Source organism: Lynx canadensis, chromosome A1 (assembly GCF_007474595.2).
Source record: "Lynx canadensis isolate LIC74 chromosome A1, mLynCan4.pri.v2, whole genome shotgun sequence".
Classification (NCBI taxonomy): Eukaryota; Metazoa; Chordata; class Mammalia; order Carnivora; family Felidae; genus Lynx; species Lynx canadensis.
Genome location: NC_044303.2, coordinates 24,053,393 through 24,076,158, shown reverse-complemented (window position 1 = coordinate 24,076,158; position 22,766 = coordinate 24,053,393). Strand labels below are relative to the sequence as shown.

At 43.1% G+C, this 22,766-nt stretch overlaps 1 protein-coding gene across 1 annotated transcript in view; it reads right to left on the bottom strand.

Annotated features, from left to right (window-relative positions):
- HTR2A (5-hydroxytryptamine receptor 2A) overlaps positions 1-17,322 on the bottom strand; it is a 60,533-nt gene extending 43,211 nt beyond the window's left edge. Inside the window, exons 1-3 of the mRNA XM_030310697.1 lie at positions 16,713-17,322; positions 15,538-16,273; positions 12,543-12,743 (exon numbers count right to left, since the gene is read on the bottom strand). Coding sequence (XP_030166557.1) covers positions 12,543-12,743; positions 15,538-15,949 — 613 coding nt within the window. The 5' untranslated portion in view covers positions 15,950-16,273; positions 16,713-17,322. The remainder of the gene's footprint in view (positions 1-12,542; positions 12,744-15,537; positions 16,274-16,712) is intronic.
- Between the last annotated feature and the right edge of the window lie 5,444 nt (positions 17,323-22,766).

Here is a 22,766-nt window from a genome sequence, read left to right as displayed (position 1 = left end):
ATACCTCAAAATATGCAGATGAGCAAGTGGTGGCTATGACAGTTCACGGAGAAAAGGGCTGGGTGGGGGGCGGTTCTGAACACCATACCCAGAATCTGAAAGTTTTCCATTCCCTAGAGGAACATTACCAAGTCACACTGTTGTGTGACTGCTGTCAATTTTACGAGAAATCTAAGTCAAAAATGAAACCTCATTAATAACTATTTTTTGCTTGACTTAATAAAGCTCTCCTGCTGAGTTTAAAGCACCAAGTTATAGAAGAGACCAAAGTGTGACTTTTAACATTTGCCTGAAGTTAGTGTAATGCTCATGGTAGGTCTCTGCTGCTGCTTTGACCCGTCTTTGCCAAATCTGTTTCTATGGTAACAGACCTTACATCTGAATACTGAAAAAAGCTACGCTTGGCTAACTGAGGTCCTGTATGTAAAACAGCTGGCATAGGGGGCCTATTACTTTAAATATGACTTGGTATCAGGGAAAAACTACAAGGGCCTCTGAAGAAACCCTATTGCTTTCCCTCCCTTTGCTTCCCTATCCATTCTTCCAGGTCTTCCTCCATCCTTTTCTAGTTGATTTACTTAGTTGAAACAACATGATTGAGCTCCTCTATATGGCTAAATACACTCTGCCTTTGTCTCCTAGGTGTTTGATTCCTTGATAGGTGGCTTTAGGAGACCAATCAAAAGAAATAATGTCTTCAGGCATACGTCGGGGGAGCATGTGTGTTAAGCCCGAATGATAGGGTAGACTTGGTGACTTTTCATCATGGCATCCAAAAGGTAATGCCTCAATATACATCTAAGAATGGTGATGCCTGAATAGTGATGGGAGCCACAATAGAATGCTGGTTGGAATGTAAAGGAAGGTGCTGGGAACTTAGGTAGTTGGGAAATGTAAGAGGACCCTCTCCTTTCCCTCTGAGTAGAGAAACCACAGGTACATGGTTTATAGTACAACATGGGCATTTATGAGGGGTTCATTAGCCAGTGCGTAAGGCAGACACAATAACCACTGGGCCAAATAAGACAACCAATGAGCATCAACTTTCTCCCAGACAGGGTGGAGTATCTTTCATTGGATGAAATGAAATTTTAATTAAAATTAAAAAAACAAAAACAAACAAAAAACTACATGGGGTAACTGCTGTATTGGAAGCAAAAAGGATCCCTGAGTAATCAGATCTTGGGTTCCTATATCCTGGGTGGTTTCCAAAGTTCCTATACCAAATGTGTTAACTAAGTGGTATCCTTAAATGTGGTGGGAATTGGTCATGTCTTAACTCTGAGTGTAGCCTGTAAATACGATTCCTCATATAAACCTTCACAGTGATTCTTCTGGGAGGTAGTAAAGGAACAGAGGAATTTTTTGAAGAAGAGATTACTCTGAATTAAATACATAAAAGAATAGACAAGGAATGAGAAATCTCTTTGAATCAGGGTTGTGTAGACAACCCTAAAATTCCTTTGATCAAAAAACAAAACGCACAGGTCAAAATTAACTGGAATAACCCATGTAAAGAATGTACACTCATTAGTAATTCACAAATGATGGAGGACAGCAGATGGGATCTGGTTTAGAAAACGCAGAACTTGAAGAAAGGGCCAAACCAGAGCAACTGCAGCGAAGGCCAGCAGGGTTTAGAAGGAACAGCTTGAAGTGCAGAGTCCAAGGAGAGACAGATGAAAGGGGACTGAGGGGCATTGTCAAAGGGCTGAAATCTGAGGGATCTTTGCTCGGTACTACTCACTTGCTCCTCTCGTGCTTGTGCTCCGCGTTGAATGGTAAGGTGAGGTTCAAGGTTACCCCAGTGGGTTCTGGTCAGGAAAGGCAGAAGAGATGAAAGCGACTTTGTGTTCTCTGTAGTCCGAACTGCTCGACTTTCACATTGAGAAGGTATTTACATATTACTTGAGTATATTATTAAAGCCTTCCAGATACGGGAAATGAGAAAGGCTTTGGTGACCTTGGGAACAATGAAAAGGAGGGCGGCCAGAGCTGGATGGTGCTTTGAGGGTGAACAATGTGACAAGATGGAACAAGCAAGGGTGGAATTGTTAAGGAGCTAAATCAGGATGGGGAGGAGTTGAAGACACTTTGGGGAAGGACAGGAAGTAGAGACAAAGTACAGAAGAACATGGATGGTCCTAGAATGCCTATTTGGAAATTGGAAATGGGAAGTAGAAGTAGGGAAAGGGGGAATTGGGCTTGATGGCTTTTTCTTAGAGGAGAATGGGATAAGGTTATCTATATGGAGAATGAATGTCTGAGGTTGAGAAAACTTAAATAGGAAAAGACTTGAAAGATCCACTAGGGACAAACCAAAGCACTGACCAGAGTGAGGGTCCAGGCAAAGTTGGAAACCAGGGATCTATGGTGCCATGAAATTCAGTGGGCTACTTTCTCCAAAAGCTCTTGGTTACGTGGGTGCAGCAACAGTGAGGGCTGGTGGTCTGAGTGATCCAGGGTTGGAGTTTTGTTGGGCCAACGAAGAAGCAGGTACTAGGACATGAAGGGTGCTGGTGATAACCTATCAATCAGATGATCTACCATAGTCCCTGACTGGAGGGTTCCTACCATCTACCCCAGAAGGAATGGTTAGATGTGGAAAAACTGAAAGCCTCCATAACCTGACGTTTCCTGACACAGCCCGTGGGCATGGAGGGGCAGTATATGGATGCTGGTCCTCTGCTTTAAATGGCCAGAAGTGGGGTGCTTGGGTGACTCAGTCACCCAAGGCAGAGCGGCTCTTAATTTCAGCTCAGGTCATGATATCACAGTTTACGGGATCAAGTCCCATGTCGGCCTCCACGCTTGGGATCTTCCCCCCTGCTCTAGGCCACCCGCACCTCATGTGCACACGCTAAGTAAAACTTAAAAAATGGTCAGAGGCAACAAAAGTCCGAGTCCTGTCCCTCCTTTCCTTCCTCATTTTCCTTGAGGGAGTGATTAAAAAGAGCAAAAAAGTCCATAAGCAGGCCACAGCAGCAGACAAAGTATAAGCCCTTCTTCTTTACCACCAAAATCAGTTGTTAATGTTCTCACCAGTTTCCAGTAACCCTGGAGAGTATATGCTAAGTGTCATTTTATTGAGCATATTGTCCCATAGCTATGGCTGAGTCTGCCATGCAGAAAGAAGTCAGCTGTTAGTCTGGCAGGTTTTGAGCTGTGTGGGCCATTAAATGGCTTCCTATCCATGGGCGAGCATCCTGGAGGACAATCAAGGACATGTCCTCCAAAAGCCTAGCCTTTCTGTGGTGTTCCTAAGTATGAGAAGCGCTGGTCATCAGGGAAGAGGTCCCTAAATTCTGCACCTGTGGGCAGAAAAGGAAAGGACTGTGGAACTCAAGGGATAAGAGAAGGTGGGTTGAGTGGGTAGAGGCCCTGTGGGGGCTGGCCACTTGGCAGCTTGTCTGGCACTGTGCTCCTCTTGGGAAGGACAGCCATCTGTGTGTGGCTGTGAACATCCCTGTTCGTGGACACTGGCCCACTCGCCTGCAGGCTGGCTGAGGTGGTGCCCAGAGCTCCTGGATTAAGACAATGCAGTATGGCAGAGGCAAAAAAAAAAAAAAATGTTGGGGGGGGCAATTTCACTTCACCCAGGAGATGAAATGACTACAGAAACCAACGGGAAGGAAGATGTAGATTAGTTCGTCAGGTTTGCCTTTGTGTCCTGGTAGGTGCTAGCCTACATTGTGATCTCCCAGCAGTGGGAGACAGAACAGGTGACCCATTGGCTTCCTGTCCTGGTTGCTTGAGTCGCTGGACCCCACTTCCTGGGCTGACTCCTGGCAGTAAGGGAGTTGGGCATAAACCCGTCAGATTCCAGAGGACAGAATCCCAGGCAGACTCCTTAGATACTTGGTTTCAGGCAGTGGAGCTGGGAATTGGCCCCAGCATAAAGGCCAGCAGAACACTGGTGTTGAGCTCATTTGATTCAGTTAATTCAGTTTGTATTTTGTAAGTTTTTTTTTTTTTCCCCAGAAGATAGGATCTGATAGAAAAATGAAGCATAGTTCACTATTGTTTCTCTTGGACCTATGTGTATATGGCTTTTTAAAATGCCAAATGCTAGAATTTTAGATAGTTATATTTGTTTCTATACGTTCAGTTCATTCCATATTGGAGTCTGCTTACAAAAAACACAGAAAAGTAGAAAAGACCCAAAAGACACACTATGCCACCCAAAAGTTCTAGAAAGTTGATTAAGCTAAATGCAATTTCAATAAAGCTGTTTTTTCCCCCCCTGGAGCTAGATGTGATTTCTAAAACTCAAAGCAAGTGAAAATGGTCATGGTAAGTCTGAAAGAATGAGGGAGTTGATATAAGATAATAAATGCTATTATGTATTCTTAATCCAAAATACACCTTGGGTAAAAGAATAAACAGATGAACAAAACAAGTCCAGAAATAAACCCAAATACATATATGGGAACTCAGATTATGATAAAGTGGCATGTCAAATCAGGGGGGAAAAAAGGCATAAGTAGCAATGTAGAAAGAATAAAATTGCAGGTTAAATTCTCTAAATGGCTCAAAGACTTAATCTTCCATTACTTTTATTGATTTTATATTGTTAATAACTTAGGCAATTTTAGTAACTGAAAATTCAGAAGACCTAAAGAAGAAAAGAACATACCCAAAAACAAAAATCCCTGTGGTAAAAACCACCAATGTCAAGTGACCAGTAGTAACGTACTGGGAATACATAGATCAATCCTGAAAAGAGACAAAATGCTAATCCCGATAACTTGTTAGGAAAAAAACCCAAGAACCTTACAGAAAGGTTTACATGTTGTAACACTTAAGACACAAACACTATATTGACTCAATCCCTAAATGTCAGGACATAGGTACTATTACTGTCATCGTGCTTGGGGAACCTAAGGTACAGAAAGGTTAGTAAAAACTTGTTCTGTCACAGAGATTAGGAGCGACAGTTAGATAGCGATACTCCAGGCTTTTACCTTATAACCCAGATCTGTGACCGACCGACCGACCATACCAAACAAGATAGAAAATTGTCTAAAGATACTCAAAGTCCTATACAAAATATTAAGGCTACACCGAGATCCTTCCACTGTCCCTCAGTTTCTTTATCAATCTGCACTAAGAAGGTAAATTTTTGACTTCCTCGAAGGCAAGAGGTTGTACCTAGTGGCCGAGGCATTTAATTTGAGGATTTCTGCCTGCTGTCAGTTTGTGAAAACACAGGTTCTGAATACATGTGACACAGCTGGCCTTTATCCTACTATAAAAGTAGTAATGTAGAGAATACATAGTCAGGCATAGCCTTGAGGAGGGAGGCAAAAAATCTTTCTTTTTGGACCCATGATACTAAAAAATGATTCCATGAGCTGCAAATAGATTTCTGAAATGCAAGAAAAAATTTACATAGGTGTCTTTGCCTGTCACGTGAATGACTGTGAAAGAGAGTCTATTTCACTTTTTCCATCTAATCTATACTTAGACTTGTTAAAGACAGTTGGGGAATAAAGTATTTTCTCTTGTTACATGACATAAGCAAGGCAATCATGGAGGGGAAAGGGTTTGCTTATTTTATACGTTGTAGCGAAGTCATGGTTGCCTCTGATCATGGGAATTGGGTTTATGAAGGGATGATGAAATCCAAAGAACCCTGGGATCATTCTTAATCTAATGCCTCAATCTTTTCTGTCATCAATTCTTGACTCAAAGAAGCTCACGAATAGAAAGTGCAATTGATTTGTAATTACGTTCATTTGCCTCAGAATTGGATGAAAGCCTTGGCAACGGCAAAATGACCAAGCTGGTAGCAGTAAGCAGGGGAGGCAGCAGCAAATCTCAGAAACGCCAAGTGCAGGAGAAAACGAGCTATCTAGGCTGTGGTTCCCAAGGTTTGCTGTATGCTAGATTCAAGCCAACTTGGAAGGTCCGCCACCGTCTCCATGAAGCCTCTCCCATACCACAGATGGAAATGTTTCATTCTTGATCATCATAACAATATTTGGGACAAAACTATACAGAAGAATACAAGGGAAAATACGATAATCCTGTCATTTTTCCCCCTAATTTCACCTTGTTGGCAAATGTGAAGTCCTCAGATTCTCCTTGCTAATAGATCTCCATAAATTCCTACTTTACCAGCAGGGGCTCATATCGTCCACACCATGCTGAAATCTTTTTTCACTTAGAACCATGGCCAGTTTTCCAGTTGAATATCCAATAACCCCACCTCTGTATTCTTAAGAGCTATAAAATGTTCTGTAATTAGGATAAAAACAGTACAACAAACCATAATCCAACCTTTTCTGCTACTTCCCAAGACTGCTGCACCTCTTAATATTGTAGGCATAGATTCTTACATCTACTTTGGTTTTTTTGTAGAACAGATGATCTGAAGTAGGTAAAATTCTAATAACTTTGGCTAGACTGTCCAAGAGCAATTCATATTCACACAAATGTGAGTACACGTGGAAACACCTAGCGTGGTGCCCTACTCATTTTAACTTTGAGACAGGTGAACAATGGTAATGCATTGTTTTAAGTTACAGTTCCGTGACTATTACAGAAGCTAAGCATTTTCCAGTCGATTTATTGTCCTTTTTTCCCCAGCATTTATTGTCCATTTTGTTCCTGTTCATATTTTTCCTAGTTTTTTTATGGGTTGTCTTTTTGTTTTTCAAAATGTAGGTACTTACTGTAGGTTGGAAATGTCAACCCTTGGTCTCTTCATACACACAGAAATTTTTCTTTTGACTGTTCATATTGATTTTTTAGCCATAAAATTTTTTCTCAGGTACTCAGGTATGTCTGGATATTGACAGTTTGTGCATTTTTTTGACTTAAAAAGCTATTTCACTACTAAGTTCTCTTAAAGTTATGGAAAAGTCTGATTTTGGCCTCAAGGTGAACGAGGAAATGAAACAACCTTAGAAGGATTATTTATGATATATTAATAGAAATATCAGTGAAATGATTTGGGATAATGAAAGGAATGGAAAAACCAGCTAATCCAAACTGTTGGGATGGGGTGAAGGAAATGAAGGCCTTGTACAATTGAGTAAACCTGAGAAAGGGAAAATGAGCTACTACAAAGGAAAGCATATGAAATAGAAGAATAAAATTGTCAATTGTGACAGTAACATAGGCTGAATTTCTTCCTCAAAAGGCAGAGGTAGGCAGATGGTGTGTTAAACACAAGTTGTGAAAATATAAAAGGAACAATGACAAAAATGAGAGGAGCAAAGATGCACTGGACAATTTCAAATGAGGAAAAGGTATGGTAATAGTAGTTTGAAATAAAGCAGAACTCAAGGCCCAAAGCCTTGTCTCAGGAGTTAGGGAGATCAAAAATTGGAGTTAGGGCTACCAAGGCAGCCAGGATTTCAGGAATTAAGATTCAGGAGTGAAGGGAGCACAAAGAATGTATTAACGTTATCCACTTCTGCCAAGTAGTCATATACCAGTTAGTTAGAGGAATAGACTGAGAGGCTGAGTAACTGAAGTGTCAGCAGCAGTCCTTAAAGTGCTGAGAAGATAGGCGGTCAGAGTTGCGCAAAATGGAAAACGCTTGAGGCTTTCATTTGAAGTCATGAAGGACTATACCCTTAGGTATAAGGGTAAACTAAAAATAAGTGCTTATGAAGTCAGACTAAAATAAACTCAATCCCTGATTGGATTAAGGGGATTATTGTAACTGCCTGCTGAAGCTAAAGAACCCCTATCAAGAGAGAATATTCACAATTTTTCTCAGTGTCCAGTATTAAAAAAAAAATTACCAGGCATACTAAGAGCCAAAGAGAAAAAAGATCCCAGAAAATAGAAATCCCCAGGTAACTCAGCTATATAGACACCTGTGATTCAGTATTTAAGAAAACTGTTAAAAACATGGAGAATTATTCCAGAGAACTAAATACATACAAAAGGAATTTGATGGAAATATCAAAACTAAAAACACAGTGAATTATTAAGGCTATAATACGTAAGTTGAACAGCAAATTAGAAGTAGCTGGAGAGAGGATTAATAATCCAGAAGAAAATGCAGTAAAACTGCCCAGACTAAAGACTTAAAGATGAAAAGTAGAAAAGTTGAGTCCTAACCATGAAAGTTCCACCATCCATGAAACTGGAGTCCAAGAAATGTGTTGGGGGGAGAGAATGTGGCAGAAGCAGTACTTGAAAAGACAATGGCCAATAGTGTTGCTAAATTAACAAAAGACATTGAGTAACAAATACAATAATAGATAAAAGGACCATGCAGGACAAAACCAAAGCTAAACCTCATGTACGCCCATCATAGTAAAATTGCTAAGATACAAAGAAAAAATCCAAAGCAGCAAAGGGTAGCAAGAGATATGGTGGTTTCTAAGGAACAACGCTAAGTCAGCTGAGTTCTCACAATCAAACAAAATCCTAAAAACTAGAATTTGAGAATGCCACTTCTAAGTTGCTGGAAAACTAGAAACTTGGAATTATTGACTGGGCAAAAATCCTGCTTAAAAAAAGACAGCAAAATAAAGGTGTTGAGAATAATAAGCTGAAAGAAAACTACATCCTTGGGCTAAAAGAAATTCCTCAGAAGTAAGGAATATGAGGGCCAGCAGAATCATGGAAATGACCAAAGTAATGAACAGCAACAGAAATGGTTAGTATATGGGAAGTAGGGAGAAGAACACTTAAGTCCTAGGGGTTTTAAAAGGATTCTTAAAATTAGGAAATAGGAAAAAATAATAGGAAATCTAGGGGTACATGGGTTAAATTATTCCAAAGGTTTTCCACTATCCAACAAATACTAAGGTAATTTGTGTTGTACTCTAGTAGGTAAAAAAAATGAATATTAAATCACTAAAAGGATTTAAAAGAAATAACAAGCTTATAAAGGGAATAATGAATGAATAATTCTTGATGAGGCCACTGAAGCAAGGATAGAAACCAGAATATAGAATAAATGTGATAGGGTGCCTGGGTGGCTCAGTCGGTTGAGCTTCCAACTTTGGCCCAGGTCATAATCTCATGGTTCGTGAATTCGGTCCCTGCATCAGGCTCTGTGCTGACAGCTCCGGAGCCTGGAGCCTGCTTCCGATTCTGTCTCCCTCTCTCTCTGCCCTTCCCCCACACATGCTCTGTCTGTCTCTGCCTCTCAAAAATAAAGAAAACTAATAAAAAAAATTTTTTAGAATAAATGTGAAGATACAAAGAAAAATAACTGGGTAAATTTAAACCCAAATACTGCATATATGGGTTACATGAAATATAAATGGAGTAAATACTCCAATTAAAAGGTAAAGATTGGATTACAAAGAAAACTATTTGCTGCTTAAAAGCAATATACTTTATTAAATCAAAAAAGTAACAGTAGTAAGATGGAATAAGATAGATCCAGAGTATGATAACCAAAAGGGAACTGGCATAGGTATACTAAGATCAGTTGACTTTGATGTTAAGGCAAGAATTGCATTTAATAATAATCAGTATGATAGAAAATTTTAACTTTGTAATTACTAACCCAAGGCAAGGTAGAAAATGTAAATAACCACTGAAGAAAGGTTAGGGTTGCAATTAAAGATAACATTTGAAAAGGTAGCAGGAAGAGAGATTTGGAATTAAATTCTATATAGCTTTTATTTATTTTTTTTAATTTTTTTTTTCAACGTTTATTTATTTTTGGGACAGAGACAGAGCATGAACGGGGGAGGGGCAGAGAGAGAGGGAGACACAGAATCGGAAACAGGCTCCAGGCTCTGAGCCATCAGCCCAGAGCCTGACGCGGGGCTCGAACTCACGGACCGCGAGATCGTGACCTGGCTGAAGTCGGACGCTTAACCGACTGCACCACCCAGGCGCCCCTCTATATAGCTTTTAAAGAATGTTCCTACTTAAATAAAGACCATGGTGGAAGGGGGGAGTAATGCCCCAAATTTACTTACTGTAGCTAGAAAAAGAATCTTTCTAAGAAAAACTAACAAGGTCCTCCAAAAACAATTTCATTTAGGAACGTATTGCAGGAATGCAAGGGCAGTTCAAATTCAAATCTAGGAAGAAAACAAGATACCAGTTTTTCCCCTTCAGTTTATTGATCTATCAATAGATGCTGAAAAGGCTATGTTCATTGGTACAAGAACCCTATGACCCAGTAATTGTGCTACGAGGCATTTATCCAAGGGATACAGGTGTGCTGTTTCGAAGGACACATGCACCCCCATGTTTATAGCAGCAATATCATAATAGCCAAAGTATGGAAAGAACCCAAATGTCCATCGATGGATGAATGGATAAAGATGTGGTATATATATACAATGGAGTATTTCTTGGCAATCAAAAAGAAATGAAATCTTGCCATTTGCAACTACGTGGATGGAACTGGAGGGTATGATGCTAAGTGAAGTTAGTCAAAGAACCCGTTATTTTGTGTACACAAAATTCCATCTCAACTAAGTATCTAAATGTAAAATAGAAATGGAAACATAAGAAAATTCAGAATAGTTAGGCTAAGCTCCTTTGGGCTCTTAAGAATTTTTTCCCCCAACTGTCCTCTACTCAGCCTTACATCTCAGACCTGTGATATAGAGCCTAGGTAAACTCCATTTTTGTCTTCTTACCTGCCTTCCCCCACCACCTTGTTGGAGGTCTTCAAATACATAACTTGGTCCATTCAGTGCTAAGCACATAGTAGCTATGCTGTAAGCATGGCTTCATTGATGATGACCCCTACTAGCACTCCCACAACCTTTGCAGCCTGCCTTCCTCCTGGAGTGATGGCTGAATGGAGTGATGGCTGAATGGAGTGATGTCGTCCTGTGCAACCTCTCTGCACTTGATTTCCTGTAAGGTGCTTTAAACGCTGCCGGGTTGGTAGTCTTTGCTCAGAAACAGCCCTTCTAGTGCTATTGAGCTTGACTAAGATGGGGCAAGGGCTGTTAGTACAGCAGAAGGTAAAAGATGGGTAGTGCTCCTAGTGTCAGTCTCACCAATGGGACAGTGTACAAGGGTAAAACTTGACTATAGCATGGTTTACTTCATTTGCATTATTGCCTACTTTTGCTAATTACCTCTTGCTACTTGTTTCAGTCCTCCTCAACCCTAGTTGTACTCTTAGAATCACCCTCCCATAGAAGAATTAAATCACAATGCTCCCCAGGGGTGCAGCTGGGATTGAGAGTCACTAGTCTTTCTCTTGAAAGAGAACGAGTCTAAGATTGCATAGATGCAGAAACAACAAACTTTGGTAAAGCAAATATGGTTTTATAAAGAAGGTGGTCATTCAGCAGTAAGTGCAGGGCTTGGTGCCAGAAGGGTGGGAGTCCCAGTCCCGCCATTAGTGGAGAGCTGATCTGGCAAGCCCACAAGACCTTTCATTGCTCTGGCTCCCTAACTGATCAAATAAGCTTAATGAGATCTATCTAGTTCAAACTGCAATAGGAAATTTAAAATGGAAAAATAGAAGACTCTACACAACTTAAAAAATCATGCAGATTGTTAGCATTTCCATCATAATTTGGCACGGTCCTATGTGCTAGCTGTGGGAGTCCTTTTGGCTAGCTGTGCAGCAGTCTTTTCACTTGTTGAACCCTAGTTCCCTCATCCATAAGATGGAGTTACCTATTCTGCAGAGGAATCTGTAGCAGCAAGGCAAACAATGGGAACTCAAAAAAAAACCCATCCTCGTGTTAGCTATGAACTAGGATTTCTATTACACGCTGTGGGGTAGACTCAAGCCTGCTATCAAATCCCATAGTCTCTCATGTTAGTAGATGCTGGTACCCATGTGACCATAAGCAGGTGCAGTGTTAATGCCTGTGAAGTTCTGCAGCTTTAAAGCAAACCCCGGGGGAATCTGGTTATAAACCAAGTCTGCTGAGGTGACAGGTGCAACTGACTTAGTTACCTGGGAGCTGCCCCTCTGGCTTCCATTACCCGGGCTTTCCTGTTTGTTGGGTGTGTGACAGAACATCAATCCTGGTGAGCGGTGAATGTGTGTGATCAACATATAAGGGGGTTGAGATCTTCTGGGGTGTGGTGACATAACAGGACCAGGGTTTACAGAGGCATGAGGCAGGCAGAAACGTCTTGACCCTGAGCAAGTACTGCCTCTGCAAGTCTTCTGTCCTCTGCCTCTGAGTTACAGAATCCAGCACCTTTCCCCAGTCTCCAGAAGCTGTGTGTTGTTCAGTGTGGGGATCTGTAGTCTTAAACTGGCCACAGTCTGGTGATGACAAATGCTGAGGTCTCTGGGGGACTTGTAGAGAACTGAGTTTGAAAGTGTGAGATGGGGAAAAAGCATCTGGTAGTGGCTTTTGCACAGTTAGGTCTAATTTTGGCGCTGTAGGTATGTATGGTCTTAACTGTGAAAGCTTGACATTGTCAGCCAGTGACGTTAATAGACTTTGCTTCCTAAAGCAAACCTGATAATGACTACATTATACCTTCTCTCGCAACAACAACAGCAAAAAAATCACCCAGAGATTCAGGGTGTCAGGTTTCAGGGCAACAAAACAGGACCAGTCCCTCTGGAAGGTGTGACCTGTCCTTTCAAATGAGACCCTGAAATCCTGTACCCAACTTACCCACTGATATGGTCCAAACAGCAATTATTTTCAGGAATGCCTTAGTTCTGGAGTTGAATCGGCTGTGATGGATGGGATTCTGGATGGCAACGTAGCGATCCAGCGAGATGGCACAGAGGTGCATGATGGAGGCCGTGGAGAAGAGCACGTCCAGGTAGATCCAGACAGCACAGAGTTTGCTAGGTAGAGGCCACCGATAGCCTGTGATGCAGAAGGTTAGCGTTAGTAAAGGACCTCAGGCCTCTTAGTGGGTGGCATTTACCGTGCCGGAAGGGTTTCCATTCCAGGGAAAGGCACAGGTGCTGGCAAAGGGCAATACCACAGATTTTCAATATATTAAAAAGCCTTAAAAAAATTGTGTTTACAATAAGCCCATACTAGCTGAGGAACACAAGGTTTGGAAATTTCTTGTGGCTGCAGTTAGGCCAGGGTGTTGTGGTTAACGTGGGTTGTCTTCAGGGTTTCTCTTGATCTATCTCCTCTGCCTAACGGAATCGACCTTTATTATCTTTAATGAGCTAGCAGCCTCATGTATTTTGAGCCCCTCTATTGAAGCGCCTCTTGTAGTGCACTGACTTCAGTTCACCTCTTACACATGTTGTAGGGTCCCAGAGGTTCGACCCACCTGCGGATCACTAGAACCCCTCAGTCTTCCACAGTGATTACATTTGGTGGTCTCCCAATCAATGCTACTGGTGTGAATGAATAAATGATTAAAAGGTCCAGATGGACAATATTTTTATTTGGAAAGACAAAGTAATTACATAATATTTGGGGATGTTTAACTCCAGTTTGGGACGTGCCTGTGGGTAGGGGAAACCTGCAGAAAAGCATGGTGTTCTTGCCCTGACCATTGTTTCAGGGAAGTGGCTCTCAAACTTGAGGGAGCCTCAGAATTTCCTAGATGGGGTCTTAGAATGGTACTGCCGGACCCCACCTGGAGGTCCTGATGATGTGAATCTGCAGTGGGGCAGAAGAGTCATTTCTAACAAGTCACCAGGTGGTGCTGCTGGTCGAAGGATCACATTTGGGCAGCAGCTGCTGCCAGCAGTGGTTGTCAGCCCACCCCCGCACTTTGCAATCAGCTTGGAGAGCTTTTCTCTAGGGTCCTGGGGCCTAGGGGTGTGGGTGGAGGTGGGCCCCAAACAAAGTGTTGCAAATCTGTCCCTGATGATTCCAATATGAAGAGCTCTGCGGGAGGAGGGTCCATAGGCATATTTGAAGTGTCCTGTCTTTGTTGGAGAGGGATTCAAACAGGTAAACCTGTATTAGTTTTGATAGCTGTGTAAGCAGTAATGTTGCATCTGTGTGCTTGTGAAAAGCCGAGTCCTAAAGATTGCCTTTCTTTGCGATATTCCAGACTGACAAAGCTGAATGAACTACATTCGCAAACAGACTCTGTGAAAATGCCATCACCTATATTTAGGAACGTAAAGGGTGCAGGATACTAGCCTAACATAATGCTGTTCACTCTGATTATTTGGAGGGGGAAAAAACCAACAACGAAAACCTAAAACAGGAGCGTCTTCATTTGCAGTGCCTGGAGGGAAGCCCCGCTCCGTCTGGTGGGAACTGATGTTTGCCTCTGGAGTTTGCTCTGCAGGGAGGAGGCAGTTGGGGCGGGCCTAGTCTGGTTTCCGAGGCAAGGATAGGGAGGGAGCATTTCCTCACCCTGCGGTGATGGGTTCGGGGAGAGGTGCAGCCTGCTGGAACAGGCTGCACGCGGAGTGGCCGCCGCCAGGGGGCGCAGTTGGATCCCGAGCGGGAGGCCCTGGCCAGGTCCTAGCTTCTTAACCCATTTGGCGGGTGCCTGCCCCCCACTTGCCACTGGGGTCACCCCCCCCCCGCCCCCGCCCCCGCCCTCGCCCCGCGCTGTGGTTTTGGTTCCCTGACAGAACCTCTGGGAGTCGTGCGCAACTCCTGGAGTTCGCCTTCTAAGGGGGTGGGGTTTGAGGAAGCCAGAACCTTTGCAAGCCTGTCTGGGAAATGACGGCGAATTTAATGAAATCATCCCGGTGTGACATTTGAGTGGCCAAACGGAGGCTGGCCTTGCAAGGAAGCATTATCGACCCTGTGCAAACCGGCGCCTGCTCTGCGTTGCCCATCTCCCTCCTCTTCCAGACTCGGAGCTGGGGTGATACATATATAGCCCATAAGACCTGGTCAGAAAAATCCCCTCTTACACTGACCATAATGTATTTCCAGCTCTGAGTGACTGTGTGCCTATGTCAGTCTAAATATTGTTTTAAAAAGAAACCCGGCTGTATTACTCCTGACTTGAAAACCTCACATTCTGCTTTCTGCTGAAGCCGTCCCAGTGTTTGCTGACTTGCTAAGAGGTCTGACTCTTTGAAACTGTTGGAGACAGCAGGATTAATGTCTTCCCGTTTGTTTTCTACCCTCCAAACCAGACGGGAGGAGTTGGTGTGGCTGTGTTTTTAAAGAGCGGAGGGCATAATTCAGAGGCACGCTTCTGAATTAGCTTCTCTGGGTAGGAACAACCGACACTGGAGTAATTCATTTATTCTAAAGGAGAATCTGCATATTTTAACATCACACCCACTGCACCACTGAGATTGTCTCTGCACATGTTCTAAGGCAACTGGGAAGGTTTTACCACTCCAGTAGAAGTGCTGAAAACTGTGACAAAGATACCACTGTGTTTTGTCCCGGAGGCTGGAATACTTGGGAATCTACAGAAGTGAAAATCAAGGGGATTCAGAAGGACAGATTACTGCTTTATGACTTCTTTGGGGGCATTTAAAATTACTAGATGAAATGTATGTGTCCCAAAGCCCCAAACTCTCCAATAATAGGTTGTCAGATCATGTAATATGTGAAAGTTCACTTTAAATTTAACGAGTATGACACGGTAGACCCTTGACTATAAATAAACCCTGGTGTTGAGTTTGTCCCTTGAGCCCCAGCTCACCTGCTCCTCACATGCACATGCTATTACCAGGGTGGGTATAGCTGGGAAACTAACGCCACTCACCATATAGGATGGTTAACATGGACACGGGCATGACAAGGAAACCCAGCAGCATATCAGCTATGGCAAGTGACATCAGGAAATAGTTGGTGGCGTTCTGCAGCTTTTTCTCTAGGGACACTGCCATGATGACGAGTATGTTTCCAGCAATGGTTAGAATAATCACTACAGCTGTCAACAAAGCAGACCAGTTTTTTTCCTGGAGATGAAGTAAGGAGAAGCAGGGTGGTGAGAGGCAGCCCTCACAGGAAAGGTTGGTTCGATTTTCCGAGTCCACTGTCCAGTTAAACGCATCTGAAGTGTTAGCTTCTCCGTTGTTAAAGTCATTATTGTAGAGCCTTGTGTCGTCATGTAATTGCACTAAGGAGTTTGTAGTGGAGCTCAAGGAAGCATTTTCTTCAAAAAGAACATCCATTGCTAAGCCGGAATTTGTAGCAGCTGAAGTAAAGGAAAACTAACAAGTCAGAGCCTCAGCCCGCCATTCATCTTTCTGTCCTCACGCTCTGTCACACGGAAGCTGGTGTACATGCTGGGCTCCTTGGGTTGCCTTTTTTCCCTCATGATCACAATGGTTGTTGAGGAACTGCAGTGGCTTCTTCTATTTCTTTCCTTCACAATGTTAGGGGAGTCTTGTTGGTTGCATTTTTTTTTTTTCCTTCAAAGCAAGGTCAAAAAAGCAGAATGAACTTTTTAACAGAGGTTGCAGAGTTTTGAGGATTCAGGAAGAAACAAGGTGATCCTGGCCAGAAAAGAAAAGTTTGGTGATTACCAGGAATCTCCCTGAGCTCTATCTCATTCTGTTGGTTATGTTGATCACACTAGTTTAGCCACAGCAGTATTAAAATAGCATGCAGTCCAAAACAGTGGGGCGGGAGGCATTCTACATGAAGAAAATCCATTAAAAATACATCCAGTGTTAATCCCATAGTAATTGAATCTAGTTGGGGTTATAGTTCTAAGTCTGAGGCTGAATGTCGGGAATTTCCCAGCTGCTGTCGGGAATTTCCATTTGCATTATTCTTAGTTAATAAAAGAAGGGAAAAAAAAAGTCTTAAGCAAAGATCAGACAACTTTCCACGCTAGAAATTCTCATGGAAATGGTAACATTTTGGCCAAGCATGATTTCAAGCCAGAAAGAAAATTGCACGGCAGTAAAATACAGCAGCATGAGAACTTACATTTGTCTTCAGGGTCCCCACGTTAGACATACTTTGCTGTTCTGTGACTTGCCGCATCTCTCATGGTAATTAAGCGAGCATAGAGTCCCTTCTTGAGCATCGACCAGCATAATAGGATAGTAATTTGATTTCTGTTTTGCTGACTTCAAAAACTGCATGCACGAGTAGAACCACTTCCAGCGCTGCGCGGTCTGTGTTTGCTGGCTCTGCCCCCACTCAGCTGGGTTACTCCCTCCCTGTGCGGCTTGCCTGAGCCAGGCACACGTTGAGAAATCATTCATGAGCCCTTCTCAAAGTCGCACAAAAGAAATCCCTCAGGAAAGTAGGGAGAGCTGCCTGTGCCCAGGGATTCGTGGTTTCCACGGGAATGGACCAGCTCTCCGGCTGCCTTGTTCACTTCACCAGACCTCCCTCTATCTGCATGTCATAAACTGCAAGGTAGCAACAGCCAGGGAGGGCGGACCAAAGAGGCTTTTTTTTTTTTTTTCTTTTTCTCTTGTTTCTCCTTTTTGCTACATGTTAACACTGGGAAGTTTTCTATTGTTAGAAACGGGAGAAATCGCCTTCTGTACAGATGGCTAAAGCAGGTAAGCTGCTCTGTGGTGTTTTTAGGGTGAAGAGCTAACATAAATAAGGCTAGAAAATGGCATATCCCGGGAGCGCTGTAAGCATGCCATGCTTCCGTCCAGAGCCCGTAAGCGCTTATGCCCGAAGCGCAGCTACTGACGTCAGTGACTTGGGCTCAGAGTGGCCAAGCACCTCTTGGGCGATACTCAAACTGTTTGTAGCATTTTTAGTTCTTAAAAGCATAACACCATTCAACTAACTTACTTTGTCCAGACTTGTACCGCCTAGAAGTAATTAAAAATCTCACATGTGGAAGACAGAGTTAGTTTCTCAGAGAATTTTGAAGGCCTCCTGCCTTCCTTGTAAACCAAACAAAAAAGCGCCTTCTATAGTTTCTAAAGAAAGCAGCTATATGGCAGACGCAGAAGCGTATATATGCATACACACGCTATCTGCTTATTTTTACAGAAGAAAACAGGAGTCTTTGCTGAATAGCACAGTTTTCTCGGTTTCTGTCCATTGTCTTCACATTATCTCTGGACACATTCCATCACTTGGGTCCCTTCAACATGTCTTGGGACAAACCTGTACCTTCTTAGCAGATAGTTTCTCTCAGCTCTTGACTTAGACATTCAGCTGCCTGACCCCCTTCGTCTGTGCCCTAGAAGACCTTGACTCTGCACCTTTCTCCCTACCCCGTGCCCACTTCTTGGTGCTTATCTCCACCCATTCTCTTAGTCACAGAATCAGCATCCCTTCAGACAGCTGGCTGTTAGCAAGACTCTTCGTTTGTGCTCACTGCCAGAACTTTGTCCACAATGCCACTTGGGTGGACTCAGATGTCCTATCCTCCGGCCCATGCCCTACAAGCTTGCTGGGCTGGAGCGTCTCCTTAGGGGGAATTTTCCCTTTCTGCCACCCTCCTCCCCCTCTGCATTCCTCAGAGAAGGAGGGGGGTGATGCCGGGCACCTAGAGCAGGCAGCGGAGAGCCTGGGCTCTGGGTCATGACTCCTTGGTTTTGAATCCCGGCTCCTTGACTCAAACAGCAGAGCCCTGGACAATCCAGCTGTCCTCCTTGAGACTCTGCATCCTCCCTTGTAAAAATGGGATAATTGTAGTACCTCCCTCAAGGTGGCAGTGAAACTAAAAGGAGGTCATGCATATAAATAATTAACCCGACATGCTTAAAGGATGTTGTTAATGTCAGTGGCTTCTATTAATACTAGTGTTGACTTTATTAAAACAAAATTGACCTCGGGGCGCCTGGGTGGCACAGTCGGTTAAGCGTCCGACTTCAGCCAGGTCACGATCTCGCGGTCCGTGAGTTCAAGCCCCGCGTCAGGCTCTGGGCTGATGGCTCGGAGCCTGGAGCCTGTTTCCGATTCTGTGTCTCCCTCTCTCTCTGCCCCTCCCCCGTTCATGCTCTATCTCTCTCTGTCCCAAAAATAAATAAACGTTGAAAAAAAAAATTAAAAAAACAAAAAAACAAAATTGACCTCACTCCCAATCAACTTGTGCTTCCATTCGTTCAGTCTCTCCCTTGTGAGGCACAACTCCAGTCTCTTCTGCCCCCACCGTTCCCACTTCCCAGGCCTGGATTCCTGTTTTCTTCTATAGGCAGCCTGAGTGCAAGTGAACTTGCAGGTTTGATCCTTTCGAAGCATCTGTACTTGCAGTTCCCTGTGTCTGGAATGCTCCCCACCCCCCTCATAGTATCCATCTGGCAAATTCCTACTCCATTGTCAAGGCTCAGTTCCAGAGGTAAGTCCTCTCAATCCCACTCTTGACACTCACTACCTGTGTGACCTTGAGAAGCTGCTTCATCTTTGTGCCTGAATTGCCTCATCTGTAAATAGGGAAAAATAGTATCTACCTTAGATAATTGATGTCAGAGTTAAAATGTACCAGGCACGGGGTACCTGGGTGGCTCAGTCCATTGAGCATCCGATTCCTGATTTTGGCTCATGTCGGGACCTCTCAGTTCATGAGTTTGACGCTGCATTGGCTCTGTGCTGATGGTAAGGAGCCTGTTTGGGATTCTCTCTCCCTCTCTCTGCCCCCTCCCCCAAATGTGTACGTATGCATGCTTGTGTGCGTGCACTCTTGCTCTCTCTCTCTCTCTCTCTCTCTCTAAACAAAAAATCACCAGACACGTGTAAACTTAAGAGCTCTGTAAAGGCTAGTTGTTGGCTTATGGTTATCAAGCTTTCCATGGCTCTCCTCCCATATGTAGGCCCCTTCAGCCTTCTATTTTATCAGGTCTCACATTGCATGTAGGCAAAGAGTAGGTTTGTCTTGTTGATGGCTGTACACATAGTGCTTAGATTTGTTTGTTGAAAGAAACGTGTGACTGATAAATACCTGTTCACATGTCTGTCTTTATTAAATGGTGAACTTCTTACCTATCTTCAAGGCTAAGCATGGTATCTCCCGCTGAATTTTGAAAGAATAAATGAATTGACAGCCTGTATTAAAAAGCAGAATCAGGGGGAAACAAAGAATCTCTAGTTCCTTTTTCATTACTTTGCCCAATGAGATACTAATTTAATCTTAAGAGAAGTGTGATTGAAAAATACTTTGTTATAAAATTAAAGCTTTCTGATGATACATTTTGTTTTATGGATTACTGTGTTTTTCTTAGAGAAATCTGATCTCAGGCTTCATGTCTTCATGAATAGGTAGGTTTGCAATCATGGCAAAGCCAGTCCATGAATTTCTTGGTGTATGATTTATATTGCAAAAATAATTGTCAGTAGCCTTTGGGGTTATTCACGACTGTATGAATACTTGTGCAAAACTCAGAGCCTTGGCTACTGTGCTTAAGCAGAGCTTGTGTATTAATAGGGTGGGGGTGAGATTTGGTAGGAATGGTTTCTAAAAGGTCAGACACTGTTGAGTTGGGAAGAGGGTTGTAGGCTGGCTGCTGTGGTGAACACTGATGTGCAGCCCGGCTTCTCCTTCAGAGGTACTTGTTTTCCCTGTTGCTGGAAGTGTTGATAACTGATGGCTCTCAGTGGATTCTAGTTGTGAAAATTAACCTCCACCAAAGAGGCCATTTTGCCCATAGTCCTGCCTCTCCCCTGGGGTCTGCTGTGAGGATACAAAAGTCTGGCTCCCTTGCCTCGGGACTGGACGATGCTGAGGGACCATCCTGGTATACCAGAGCCTCCATGGCATCTGCTGAGGCCTCTGTTGGGACTATACCATAGTTAATCTCCTCCCTCTCCCTTGTCCTGCCTCCCTCGCTGCCCTGCACATATGGATCTGGAGCTCTAGGCAATCCTTCTCTTGCACACAAGTGTGTCTCTTGCACACAAGTGTGGCTTCCTAGGGAACCTAAAGCTTATATTTAAAAAATAAAAAAAAAAATTTAACGTTTATTTACTTTTGAGAGAGACAGAGTGAGCAGGGGAAGGGCAGAGAGAGAGAGGGAGACACAGAATCCAATGCAGGCTCCAGGCTCTGTGCCGTCAGCACAGAGCCCGACATGGGGCTGGAACTCACGAACCTCAAGACCAGACCTCGGCCCAAATTGGCCGCTTAACTGACTGAGCCACCTAGGCACCCCCCTAAGGCCTATATTTTTTTCTAATACTTATTTATATTATTTAGTCGTCCCATTTTATTATTTTTAATATAATTTATTGTCAGATTCGCTTACATACAACACCCAGTGCTCATCCCAGTAAGTGCAGTCCTCTATGCCCATCATGGGTGGGGGTGGGGGAAGAAAGACCTATGTTTTTAAACCTGTGTTTTTAATGCTCACTCTGGATGAGCTTAATATCTTAGAGAAAATAGAAAAAAAAAAAAGTATGTTGATGAATATACTATTTTCCGGGCACCTGGGAGGCTCAGTTAAGCCTCCGACTTTGGCTCAAGTCATGATCTCACGGTTTGTGAGTTCAGCCCCACGTTTGGCTCTGTGCTGACAGCTCAGAGCCTGGAGCTGCTTCAGATTCTGTGTCTCCCTGTCTCTGCCACTTCCCCCCCTTGTGCTGTCTCTCAGAAATTAAACATTATAAAAATACATTATTCTCATAATCTAGAAGTTCTTTGTTGGACAACTGGCTTTACTATATACTTCCACAAGGAATTTAAGGCCAATAACCCCCAAAAGAAACTTCCTTGGGGCACAATTACTGGAGTCCCTAATTGGGCCTTCTTTCAGGATATGTTTTGCAATGTTCTGTTTATTCTGGGAGGGTTCACCAAAAGATGATTGCCTAAATCAGATGTTGACTTTTTTTTTTTTTTTTTTAATGGTTGCAGTGGTATTGCAACCTTGAATTTTCCTACAGTCAAAAGTGAGTGGCTTCTGAAACATGAGTGCCTTACAGATATTAGTAGTTGTGTGAGGGAAATTGTTGAGCAAGTAAATCGGGAGTAGAATGCATCCTATTGCCTCCTCTTAGATATCTGCAGTGTACTGTAAACCTAATATATGCAGTGAGGGACTGTGCAGTGAAGAGATTTGCTCACAATTACCTTTCTCAATTCCGATCTGTCCCCCACAACACTCATTTCAGGCCCCTTTCGCTCATTTAAGGACTGTAAAACTAAAATGTAAAGATCCTAAACATATAGTTCAAGTTTTGCTGAGCATCCACCGGTGTGACCATCCCACAAATAAAAAAGCCACCATTGCCATCACTTCTGAAATGTCTCTCCTCCTGCTCTTCTCACCTTGATTTAAATGGTAACCTATAGTATATACTGATTTTCGTTCTGGCTTCTTTTGCTCGGTAGTATGTGAGATTTACCCATGTTGCTGTAAACTTTCTGTGGATCGTAGTCTGAAAAACTGTTAAATGACCTGTACATTTGGGAAGTCGTTTATTTCCTCTTGTTCAAAGAAACCTAGGTCACATCCTTGTTCCAGTCTTCCTAGGTTTCTCTTCAGGGCCATGTCAACCTTCACCTCTGCTCAGTGGACTATGTCTGATTTTATTCTGAAATGGCTGCCTAGAATTCTTCAACTCTGTTCTTAAGAATATATCCTTGAGATTTAGGCTGTCCAAATCCTACTAATAGTCTGAGAATGAGAACAATTTTCTTTAAATTTTTACTTAGAAAATTTTTTTAACATTTTTGAGAGTGAGAGACAGACAAAGCGTGTGCAGGGATGGGGCAGAGAGAGAGGGAGACACAGAATCCGAAGGGGCATCCAGGCTCTGAGCTGTCAACATGGGGCTCGAACCCACGAACCGTGAGATGATGACCTGAGCCGAAATTGGCTGCCCAGTGGACTGAGCCACCCGAGTGCCCCGAGAACAAATTTTAACAGAAGATTTCCCAAATGATAAATGATCCATCCCTTCCTTTGGATGCTTTAGTTCTCAGGTTTAGAACAAACCAGACCACTTGATGACTGCATGCTTGAAAAGCAAGGTCTTAAATTGTCCTCCCTTACACCATTGACTTAGGTCAAAAGAAGCAATTACTTGGAATTAGCTAATCACTGTTCTCTGTTAAATATTTGCACA